General features: G+C 39.2%; 1 protein-coding gene across 1 annotated transcript; it reads left to right on the top strand.

The window, feature by feature from the left end:
* Positions 1–8,456: 8,456 nt before the first annotated feature.
* Positions 8,457–12,009, top strand: LOC141773630 (uncharacterized). Its single transcript, XM_074645495.1, has 5 exons — positions 8,457–8,770; positions 9,347–9,405; positions 9,492–9,628; positions 9,785–9,912; positions 10,229–12,009. Exons 1-5 carry the CDS (start codon positions 8,621–8,623, stop codon positions 10,544–10,546), a joined length of 792 nt encoding a protein of 263 aa, XP_074501596.1. The 5' UTR covers positions 8,457–8,620; the 3' UTR covers positions 10,547–12,009.
* Positions 12,010–13,016: the final 1,007 nt, after the last annotated feature.

A 13,016-nucleotide genomic window follows, 5' to 3' on the forward strand; every position in this document is an offset into this window, starting at 1 on the left:
AAATCAAGAAGACCTCGCAACCCCCGTTAAGCGTAGTGGGGGTCGGGACCAGCAGGTTGGGAACTAGTGGCTAACTCTACTTAATTTTTGTCAGTCAGTTGTCAGCCAATATCAGTGCATCATTGAAATGAAACTCTGAATTGTGAGATAGCCTGGGGGGGACGGTAATAAATATATCTTTTTATGCCTAAAATCAGTCATTTGTAAGAACTGTTAAACTCACTAGTGTAATTACAAAATGGAGAAGAGAATCCCACTGAATGGAAAGTACAGTGTTTTATTTTCTATTGTAAATACATTGCTTTTATGTCGTTTATGAGTACCTACCTGAAGCTTGCTATCTTCTAACATAGTACAACTCTACTTTACCCTCACATCTGATAACTGCTCTCCACTCCATGCACCCGGTTAAAAAGAAAAGGTGATCGAGCATTTTCAGTTGTTGGCCCTCAAATATGGAATAGTTTGACACTATCAATTAGATCCTCCCCTTCCATTGTTACTTTTAAAACCTGTCTAAAGACCCATCTCTTTTCGTTAGTGTATTAATTATCATCACGACAACATGCTGACCACACTGGATTTTATTGTTTTTATCTTATTTTGTTGTTTGTGTCATGTCATCATTTTATAAAGATGCTCTAGGCTTTTCTTATTAGTTTACCTATAATTCTCTGTTATCTATGTGTTTTTACTTGATCATTCATCTGTTTCATTGAATCTTTCTGTAAAGCACTTTGGTTTGTTGTTTTTAATGTGCTCTAAATAAATGTGACTTGACTTTACTGCACTGGCAATAAAGGCCCATAAACAAACACTAATAGTGTAATTTACACTTTGCACAGCCAACTTTCACAAATCACTTACGAGGATGACCTGTAGTTCAAGTTTAAGCTTGTTATGCTTGCCCATGAGTGGAACTGCTCATCTGTATTATGGGATATTCTTCTTGTTTTTCTCAACAGTGGGTGACAGGAAGATAGTAATAAAAAAAATCCACTTGAATCACCCTAACTTGTATTCTAACTCCATGTTATTCATCCTGAAATGCCAAAAGGTGGATTCGTAAGCATAAATCTAAGAGGCTTTCAATCTTTAAGTATTAATCTCATCCATGCTTGTCTAATGTATAATATATATCTGTCTTTTAGAAACTCTAAGGTGCTCCACATCTGAGGAGTTTTCATCCCAGAGGGGATGCTGGGTCATTACAGTAGCAAAGGACAGACTATAAATAAAGATACAACAACATCTTCATGCACACTTCTAAGCAGGAGCTTTCACTATAGTGCCTATAGTATGAACAGAAATCTGTGGCTAATATGATGATATTCCAGTCGATTATTAGTTGTCAGGCTATTAAATAGGCGTTATCAGTCGCTATAAGCCCCATAGATGTAGGTCAATAGGGTTTTATCATCTATTCACAGGGTAGATCACTGAAAGAAGGTATCAAAGAACACAACAGCGACCTCTAGCGACTGTAGTAATTATGACAGAAGCAGAAGCAGAAGTCAGACACTGTAGTATAGACAAATAACAGGGTTTTCACCCAGGAAACTGGAGTTTGCATCCTGAGTGAAACCAACAATGTGTAGTTGACTTTGTGTTTGTAGTTATTCCGAACCCAAACCCAATGTTTTTCCCTAAACTTAACAAGGTGTTTTATTGCCTAAACCTAAAAAAGTTGTAGTTTTGTTGCCTAAACTGAAAGAAGTTGTAGTTTTGTTGCCGAAACCTAAAGAAGTTGTAGTTTTGTTGCCTAAACCTAAAGAAATTGTAGTTGTATTGCCTAAACTGAGAGAAGTTCTAGTTTTGTGGCCTATACCTAAAGAAGCCTCTTTGTTTGTGTTCAAAATGTGACATTTCATTTAGTTTTACAACATGTTAGAACATGTTGCTTTTAAGTTTCACATTCACTTTTACAACGTAGTAGGTGTAATAGGCCCATAATTACCCACATCTATGATACTTCTACCGACTGATAACGCACATTTAATGGCCTGATAACAGTTGAATCGGATGCAGCTTCTGCTATTTACAAGTTTAGGATGTGTCAGTTTCTCCACACACCAAAAAAAACAAAAACAAAACAAAGGGTGGTGTTTGTATTTGTCACAGGCGTTACTGATGTAGCATCAGCACTCAGCCCTGCCATCCATCTGTACAAGTTGGAGAGTTCTTATAATGGTATCACACTGCAGAACTGTGACTTTCTAGCTGTATTGACAGAGCTCACACTGACTTTGCTTGGCCCTGTCTTATAATGAGTTTGGTGTGTGTGTGTGTGTGTGTGTGTGTTAAAACAACTGGCTCAGGTCATTTCTAAGCCAGTCTTCAGGTATCAGCTGCAGCTTTCCTTTGCCATGTTCTCAGGCAGGTGGTGGGGAGCGTCAGATGCTGGGCTTCATGAAGGGTCAGGCTGCTGCCTCCTCCTGCTGGTCAGTTAGAAGTCAGGCAACATACTAATGTGTTGTTTTTTTTACCCTTCAACTACCTGCTTGGATGTTTTTGTGCAATATTGACCAAATCTACATCTTAAAATGTTTCAAGACAGTGGATGTTATGAATGCAGAGGAATGTGGTTTATTTCTTTATATTTGTTAAAATATAAAATAAATCAACTGAGTCAGAGCCTCAGTGACTATATCGTCCTGTCACGTCAGCATGAATCTCTGATGCACTAACACATCCCACTCAGGACAGGGTACAGTCACTCTATCTCCATTATACGATTGTTGAATTATCTTCAGCCGACTGGTCCTCAGTTTCTGTGTTTTCCATCATGGCTTCCAACAACGCAGTAGCAGAGTCTTTTGTTGCTGCTGTACCAGAGAAGGCCGGCCTGTGACCCAGCAACGAATCCAGACGGTCAAACCGCACATATATTGAGGTAATGTTGTATTATATGCCATTTTTGGGGGGTAGACTTTCCGTCTTGAGCATGATGTTAGCTCACATGGTTACAATAGTATTGTACAGGCCATGTACAATAACTACCCTTGTTCCTATAGAGTAATACAGGAATGAGTCCCATGAAACCTGGAAATGAGTTAGCATTTTAGTACTTCCGATTTCCTCGTCTGGAAGTCAACGGGTTTTTTGAAATTTGTTTTGGTAAGATGACTGAAATAAGGTCTGTGGTTAACACAAGCTGAAGAGATTTTAACATTTTGTTCTACGACATAAAATACGTCAATAAATACCCTGCTCCTGAATTTTGAAACCTTTATGTGTCTTAAAAAAGGCGGCTGCTAACAAGTGGCTAAATGAGACTACTAAACGTCATCACGTCGACTCGTCCTCCTTTACAGCCTCGCCTTGTATGCTCACGCTCATGCGACCGTTGTGTAGTTGGTTTATAGCCTTTCGTTAGCTTTTTACTTCTGCCGATTGCATTTACGCTTCAAAAATCATAAAGTGGTGTTTATTTGTGGAGATTATCTTACCGAACAAAACCTGTAAGCATCATAAAGGTTTGTTTGTTATTTTCTGAAATAATCCAAAAAACAATGGAAAAATCCCATTGGCTTTTTGTCGACGGAACCCAGGGTGATGCTAACTTCCTGGTTGGCCTCCAAAAATTCGTCATCCCTGGAGCACTCTATTCACAGTTTAAGCTGAAACAAAAGTGAGGAACTATATATAGGGAGAGAGAAACACTCTGACTAATTCATTATTGTTTGTGTGTGTGTGTGTGTGTGTGTGTGTGTGTGTGTGTGTGTGTGTGTGTGTGTGTGTGTGTGTGTGTGTCATGTACGCCGTATTGCAGTTACACTGTTTCTGTGAGATTTACTGTCAGGGATTGACAGCCTGGAAAAGAGTTGCACCAACGAACATCATCCTCTGTTTGATGTGATGTTGGCTCTTTGTACAAGCAGAACATCTATCTGCACCAGATGGTGATTTGTTACAGGAAGTACACCGGTGGCTCTAAAATTATTTTACCGCAGGATCTCCGTGGTGTGAAGACAAGATACAGACTCTAACTGGGGTTATAGGGCAGATACACAAGTTGCAAAGTTGAATGCTTCACGCTTCCTCTTGCTCTTTTTTGCACAATTTGTATTTGCACATGAACTGATTAAGATTTAACCCCTTAACACTCCGACGACCCGCCGGCAGGCCCGGCCGCTATTCTGTCTTTCAAAGGTTGTAGCGGGCTCAGTTTTCAAGCAGTGGAGATACTGGTACCATATGAAACTAGAAAACCTGAGGAATCCAACGGTACCAACATGCTACCTCGTCAGGAAGAGCGCTAAATAACGCTACGAATTCCACTAAATTTTGGCGAGGAAAAACGGGCTTGGCGAATTTTTAAAGGGGTCCCTTGACCTGCAGATATGTGAATGAAAATGGGTGCTATTTGTACCCACGAGGCTCCCCTTTACAGACATGCCCACTTTATGATAATCACATGCAGTTTTTTGCAACACCAAAATTGCTGCAACAATGTATGAGACATAATAGAGCATGGGAATGGCCATCATATACAGTATATATACTTACTTTGTGGAATGCAGCATAAATGGTTTTATTTTCGCCTATATTAAAATGGTCTTTTTGAATATTACTGCATTCTGATGTCCCTAAACAGTCTAGGAATTATATAAATTGGGTATCACTGTAGAGCTGAGACTCTTGTGGATCCAATGAGCCCAACTGTATTCATGTGTGATGATGTTAGTCCCCATAGGAGCCATTTCATTGTAGTGAGACCATTTTTTGAAACTTGACCTCACTGTATAAAATTGTGGTGACCTCTAGGATAATCACAGCCTCATGAATCTTCACTACCACAAACTAGAGACCTAGAGCATTCAGAATATGGATAAATAGAACTAGAGACCTAGAGCATTCAGAGGATGGATGGATCAGACTAGAGACCTAGAGCATTCAGAGGATGGATGGCTTTCTTAGCTAGATTGACAATTTTCTGAGCAGTTTTCAGAACAGAAGTTGCTCGCCATCCAATCGCCAGAAAAGGCAATTCTTGCAGAAATCTCCAAAAATCAAAAGTTTTTGAAACCAAATCACAGCATGGCTTTTTCTATGGTGTTCTTCAAGGTCTTGGTGTCTTAATGTGGTATTTTGGAGGGAATATTGATCATCTATATCAATTCTCGAGTGGTAAACAATTGTTAAATTTAGCACCAAATCTTTGTAACAAACGGTATCAACCGAGAAATTATTGCAACAATTTATCAGACATAACATGTACACCACTTCTATGTGACATCTACTGTTCACTATTTATCTACCCCTGAACATCCCCTTGTCTCTCACCCCTACCCCTCTCAAAAAAGAGGGTGGAATGGTAAGGGGTTAAAGAATGCTCAGCTGCCCATGGATTGGATTGGGGACAAATACTGTTGATCTTCTCGTCTAAATCATGGCAAGAAAGTGAATATCCCAAACAGAGGTGTTCACTAAACCAAACGTAGCCTCATCTGGATACTAGACAGATGATTTCATGATCTGTATGATTTGGATAGCTAATCACCATGAATTTGTCTGCAGTCAAAAGGGGTAGTTGTCATGGTTATTAGAGAGTTAACTAAGAGGTTTCATCCCCAGAGCATCGCTGAGCTTATACCTGTATATTTATCATAGTTTGCTCTGAATGAAAACATCATATATATTGTGATAAATAAATGATGCTCCCCGCGAACAGGAAGTAATCTTGCGTCAGAAGAACCCCCTGACCTGACCTGACGGCTCAGAAGCAACGAGTCTCTTTTCATGAATCATCACACAGTCAGCACGCACTTTGAAACCTGATGCACACAACCACACAGGTGTTAAAGGAGATCCTCTGCATTAACGACATCAAGTGATAATAGACAGTGCACTCTGTAGCTCTGCTCCCTCCGCTTTATTAAAAATGTCTGAACAGTGAGAGCGAGCTAAGCTTCCAATATTACAACTATAAGCAGGGAATTGTTCGCCTGTGAAATTCAATACAACACATTCCTGCAAATCAAGATACTAGAGAGAGGGCTGAAGGGAATATTAAATTGGATTATGAAATGCCAATCTTAAAAAAATATATTTAAAGGTCCCATATCAGCTCATTTTCAGGTTCATACTTGTAGTTTGTGTTTCTACTAGAACATGTTTACATGCTGTAATGTTAAAAAAAAAAACTTTATTTTCCTCATACTGTCTGTCTGAATATACCTGTATTCCCCCTCTGTCTGAAACGCTCCGTTTTAGTGCAATTCAACGGAATTGCAACGGAATTGCGTTGCTAGGCAACAGTTTGGGTCCATGTTTACTTCCTGTGAGCTGATGTTATTTACATACACTGCAACAGGAAATAAACTGGGACACATTTAGAATGTTTACATTTAAACCGTGTAATGGTCTAAATATTGTAGATTTGTGACATCACAAATGGACAGAAATCCTAACTGTGGTTGTGTGTATTTCTCTGTATATTGAGCGTTTTGATAGTTTAACAGTATTTATATAGCACTTAAACCTGCTTTATAATATAAAATACATGAAAATCTCCCTTTTTACATTATGGGACCTTCAACAGCTATTCTGAGCTCAGTGCTGCAAGTGTTTAAAGAGCTTCTTCATAAAACACGTAGAGATTATACTTCACAGATGTTTATGCCAGGTTTAAATCCCTCTGACATTTCGATGACATATGGAATTCACAACGCAACGAGTGCCCCGCGATCACACTCATGTAACGCTTTTTCAACTAAAATAACTTGTCTTTGAGTCTAATGAGTTTCAGCAAATTGCCTAATTAGTTCACCTCAGGAAAAAGCATGGGTATGGCTTCCAGTGGAGTCTCACCGTTAATCAGTCTCGGCATGCGATTATGTGTGTGTGTGCGTTTGTATGTGTGTAAAGAGAATGTGAGACTGGAAAAAAAGAGAGAAAGGGAGGTAACATGTTTGGAGTTTGAGATGCCACAGCGAAGAAGAAAAAAAACAGCCAATTAAAGTAAATGAGACGAGGGAGATTTAAAGCTCACATATGGTAAACTGACAGGCAGCGTACTTCAACCCCTTCTGAATCCTGGAGAGACATTCAGTTAGATTGTGTTGAAACTGACAGTGTTCATTACCATGCTACTGTATGTATAACACACCTGCACATGTTAGTCAGAGACAGTTGTGTACACAGAGACACATAAAACCCTTTTTCCCGTTAAGCAATAGCTCCCTCTACTGTTGTAAATGGTCACTGTATGTATCTTTCATAAAGCTTCTGTGAATGACAGACACGATAACATGTTCTAATCTGAATCCAGCAAAACAAATGGTTTATACACAAGATTCTTTTTATCTGAAGTCACTCAGTTTACTGTAGGCCATCAGGGTGTCACCATGACGACAATAGACAACAAATAACATGCTATACTTCATCAACTTATGTAGATACCGTAAATCCCTCATGTCCCTGTATTTTATGTGCAGTGGAGGAAAGTGAACAGTACTTTTGTACAGGTTTAAGATACTTATACTTGAGTATTTTCATTTCAGGATATTTTATTCCAGGTATTGTACTTTTTAATTCAATTCAATTCAATTTATTTTAATATAGCGTCAAATCATAACAGAAGTTATCTCAAGACGCTTTTCATATAGAGCAGGCCTAAACCGTACTCTGTGATGTAGAGACTCCAGAAGAGATCCCCCATGAGCATGCAATCGGTGCAACAGTGGCAAGAAAAAACTTCCCTTTAACCCTCTGAGACCCACAATAGAGCCGTTTTTGTCTTTTTTTAGGGAGGTCCAGGGGGTCTTTAGTGGGAGATAGCAGGTCAACAGTAGATGTCACATAGAAATGGTGTACATCACCTGAAAGCTGGAAACCTGAAGATTAATTTGAGATGCAGCTCAACACTGTGAGTCAAGTTGTTTTAGTCATAAATCAGAAATAAACATGAATTAATGAATTATTGAAAATAAATTCTAAAAGTGTATAAGACCGTAGAACATTATGATGGAAGTATATGATGCCCATCCCCATGCTGTATTATGTCTCATAATTTGTTGCAGCAATTTTTGAGTTGATACCACTTACTAAATGTAATCATTTTTACCACTCGAGAATTGATCAATAATCCCTCCAAAATCCCACATTAAGACACCAAGACCTTGAGGAACACCATAGAAAAAGCCATGCTGTGATTTGGAATGAAAAACTTTCTGCAAGAATTGCATTTTTGGGGGGTTGGAAGGCGAGCACTTCTGTTCTGGGAACTGCTCACAAACCCCCTTATTGTCAATCTAGCTAGGAAAGCCATCCATCCTCTGAATGCTCTAGGTCTCTAGTTTGATCCATCCATCCTCTGAATGCTCTAGGTCTCTAGTTTGATCCATCCATCCTCTGAATGCTCTAGATCTCTAGTTTGACCCATCCATCCTCTGAATGCTCTAGGTCTCTAGTTTGATCCATCCATCCTCTGAATGCTCTAGGTCTCTAAAGTGGCACTGGTTATTTAGCATGGAGGCTCAAAACCATCCAGAGGAGGAGTGCTTCATCAGAGACCAGAAGGTCATCACATAAGCTGTCTGGTGGAGGACCGACAGCTAGAAGAGATGCTTCATTTAGTCCTGAGACGACCCTGAGTGAAGAGCAATGCAAGGAGGCCATGTCCTTCATGAAATATTCTTCTGATGAGGCCATTATCAAGCAGAAGATGAAGATGACGTTTGAATATCGTCGTAATATGGTTCTCGACGATGAGAAATCCTCGGACGTCTTGACTGAATTTCCGCGCTTCAAAGAAGTCAAAGGCCTGGTAATGAGTATTTTGCAGAAAAATGGGCATTAGGTCATACAAATGTAAATGAATGTTATAACAGCAACACTTTTTTCACCTATTGGGAAGGACGATATAACAATACTGTATGTATTGTTATATCGTCTCTTTGGTGCCCTCTCCCCAGCCTTTCGTTGTGGTACTGTACCTGATTCTGTCTACAGTCTGGATGCCGTTCACTTCCCATTCCAATGCCAAATCAACCATAGAGATTCTAAACTTCTTGTAGTAATGTAAGATGTAGATATTTGTGCATGACTCAATCATACAAAGCATTAAAAGGCTAGTGCTTTTGTGATTGACAAGTATCTGATCTCCAGGGATTACATAACTGCATAAATTTAGGAATTTCTGAAATTTGATTTTAATATTATTTTGCAGCTTAATGGGAAGCGAATTGCATCTGTATAGGTAAATTAAAAACATGACTATTGTGGCAATAGGTTGGGGGAAGGTGACACGATAAGTACTTCATACAACCCCACATCAAATAATCTGAACTATCCCTTTAAGTTTCTTAAAACTCTCTCTTGGTATGTCATTTATCTATTGCAGATTGAGCAAGATTTCATCCTGCAGTTTGGAGAAGATGTAGCTGCCAAGTTTTTGGAGAGGTTGGTCCCTACTCTGTAGTAGTCCTAGCCTAAAAACCCAGTTCGTGGAATGAAATATTGGATTAATCAAGTATTTCTCTATCTAGGTGGCCTACTACATTTAAACAAAAGGTTATCCAGCAGAGCAAGGCTCTCCCTACCACAAGTGACCTTGAAGAACTGATTTATTGTGCAGAAGCTCCATCAAGTGAAAAGGAATTGGATGATGCCAATGTTGACTCTGGTACTTTGATTTACTTCGTCTTGGGCTTTGACTTTTTTCTTTTTCAATACCCTACCTTTTTCTTGGTTCAGCTGCAGCTTTAAAAGAATGGTGTTTTTAAATTGTAAGATTATAGTACCATTATATAACATTTAGCTCTTTTGTTTCTGTGTACAGGACGGGACAGTGATCTGTCTTCCATTATCCTCCTCCTCCACCTGATTCCTCCTTCAGCCCAAGGCCGGAAAAGACCAGGCAAGGTGTCCGCAACCCAGGCTGAGAAGCATCTTGTTGTGTTCAAGAAGGTTTGTATTGTAGTTTTTTTCCATTTGAAACAAATAGAGTGGGTGTAATGTTGGGAGGAAACACAATATTTTTCCCTCATCTGTAATGTCTCCCATGTATGAAATTGATTGTTGTGTAGAAAATATTTTATTAAAAAATTGGTTAAACTGATGGATACAGTTACACACAAATTATCTCTTATATGAGACACCTTAGGAATTTGGAAAAACCTTTTTTATATACCCTCAGTACTAATTTAAGATCATTGAACCAGAGAGATTTAAACTATTTCTTTGATTTTCAATGTTTAACTTTTGCTCATTCTTTTATCCTCAGAGTGGCACAAGCATCCAGGAACATGTTGATGCCATCAACAGCACCACTCAACCCTATCTTCTTGCCGTTGGGATGAAGAGGAGCACCATCCATGAGTTCTTCATCGTTCTGGACAAGCAGGTCATACCATGCAAGTCAACCAGTTCTCTTGGAGCTTTCGATGAACTCTTTAAGGTTCACTTTGTATTTGGTACCATGTACAATCAGATACTCCACAACATGTACACCTTCCTACAGACCACTGTGTACAACATAGACATCGGAAAAGTCCATGAGAGTCCACGTGTTGCAGAGGTTAGAGCTAGACTACTACAGTAGTATACATTGACTCCCGGGACTGACAACAACGGGGCGGGCTTATCTATAAATGCTATGGTATTGTTTTTTTTGTTTGTTTTCTTTATATTGTGAGTGAGTTTCTCATTTCACCCAGTCTTATTTGATACAATGGGGGTGATTTGTTTTGTTTGCCAGACTCATTTTGTGAGTACCAACATGCTTGTGAGGCATATGCGATTGATTCATGGTTTCTGTCCTGGTAAATCACTTCGCCTGAAATGTGCTCAGGCAGGATGTTGCCATGTTTTTTGTACCTTTTCGGGCTTCAGGAAACATTTAAACACAAAACATGACAGGGAAATTGAGCATGAAGTCGAAACTGATGATATTGTAGACAGTGATGTTGTTGCAGATAATGCTCAGTCACAAGATTTTGAAGAAGCAGCCAGTAGCTCTCAAGTTCTGCCAGTATCCAACGTGAATATTCGTGATATGTGTGCATCTGCTATTGCACACCTTCAGGTTGCTGGTGTAGGCCAGTCTACTTTAAATAGTTTTGTATCAAATATGGAAGAAGTAGTACTGGAAGTACAGAGTCAAGCTAAAGATGCCGCTTTGAAATGCTTTTCGTCTCAGGATACTAGTACAAAAGCAAAAATTGAACAGAGTTTTGAACAACTTGAAAACCCTTTTACTTCACTGAATTCCGAATCAAAACGAAACTCGTATTTTGAACAGAAATGGAAAACTGTTGAACCTGTCGAAAAAGTACTTGGTGTCAGATTTGAAAACAGAAGAAACAGATGTTACTGGAACTTACGATCAGATAGTTGTAACTGACAAATTTACCTATGTTCCAATTCTTGAAACATTGCAGTCTGTTCTCAGAAATCCAAACCTCAGTGATATGTTTACTTCTAGCCACACGTCCAAGGACGGTGTATATTTCGATTTAAAAGATGGGTTGTATATGAAGAGACATCCTCTTTTTTCTAATGAAAATTTTGCATTGCAAATTCAATTATTTTATGATGACTTTGAGACAGCTAACCCATTGGGATCCAAAAAAGGTATACATAAATTGGGGGCAATCTATTTTACATTGAGAAATTTTCCACCAAAGTTTAATTCGTCTTTAGTCAATATACATCTGTGTGCACTTTTTCATGCTCAGGACATTAAAACCTATGGGTTTGACACCATACTTCAGCCAATCGTCAGTGACCTAAAATTGCTTGAAACTGATGGGATTAAAGTTCCCACGTTCAAAACTCCTGTTCATGGTAGCATTGTGCAAGTCACCGGGGATAATCTTGGTATACATGGACTCTTTGGGTTTGTAGAATCGTTCAGTGCTCGGAATTGCTGTCGTTTTTGTGTCATAGAGAAAGGTGATTTTCAAACTGTTTTGTGAAGATGAAGAAAGTGTGATATTACGAACAAAAAACATGCATGCAGAACATTGCCATACTATGCAAACAAATCCACAATTACCTCATGTTTATGGTGTCAAGCGTTCGTGTTTATTGAACTCTCTGCAATATTTCAACACAGCTGATAATTATTCTGTTGATATCATGCACGATATTTTAGAAGGAGTAGCACAGTTTGAGCTAAAACTTGTATTGCAGTATGTGCAGGAGAACTTCTTAACTGCTAAAGAACTGGCTGGTAGAATAGAGTCATATAACTATGGCTACACTGAGAGGAGAAATCGTCCCCCTGCAGTTAAGTTATTTGATGGGAGTAACGATTTGGGCCTCAACGCCATACAATTGTCATGTGCTGAGTTACTAAGATGACCCAAACGCAGAGTACAAGCAGGACAGGAAGATTTTTAAATAAAAGCGAGCTTTAATTCAGCTGACAAACTCCAGAACTAACAAAACAAGGAGGGGAACAAAGTACAAATGAAAACACACCAAAAACAAACTGAGAACAAAAACAAAAAACTACAAACCAGAGGGTGCGAGAGTCACGGGCAGGAGGAACACTAGGAACACTAGGAACACTAGGAACACGGAGGAACACTAGGAACACGGAGGACAAGGGACTGGGAAGACAAGTACGAACCAACAAGGACAGAGGGGAAACACACAGGCTTAAATAACAGACAAATTACACACAGGTGAAACAAATCAGGGCGGGGCAGACAATCAACCACAAGGCGGGAAAACAGACAAAGGAAGGAAGTAAACCCAGACAAGACACAGGAGGAGTGAATCACCAAAATAAAACAGGAAACACCGGAAATACATACAAATAAACCCCATCCAAAACCACCACAGTTCACCACAACAAGCTGGCACAGCCAGAACACAACAACAATCCTGGTGTTTGTTGCGTAACGTGCCGTTTATATTTGGTGATCTAGTGCGAAGAGACGATGAATACTGACATCTTTTAATGTTGCTTCTGCAGATAGCGAATATTGTTTTTTCTCCAGTCCTAACTGATGGTATGACCATCTTTCTGAAACACATTATTGTTGAGCATCATCAGCTTTTTA

The sequence above is a fragment of the Sebastes fasciatus genome, chromosome 9 (genome assembly GCF_043250625.1).
Source record: "Sebastes fasciatus isolate fSebFas1 chromosome 9, fSebFas1.pri, whole genome shotgun sequence".
In the NCBI taxonomy this organism is placed as follows: Eukaryota; Metazoa; Chordata; class Actinopteri; order Perciformes; family Sebastidae; genus Sebastes; species Sebastes fasciatus.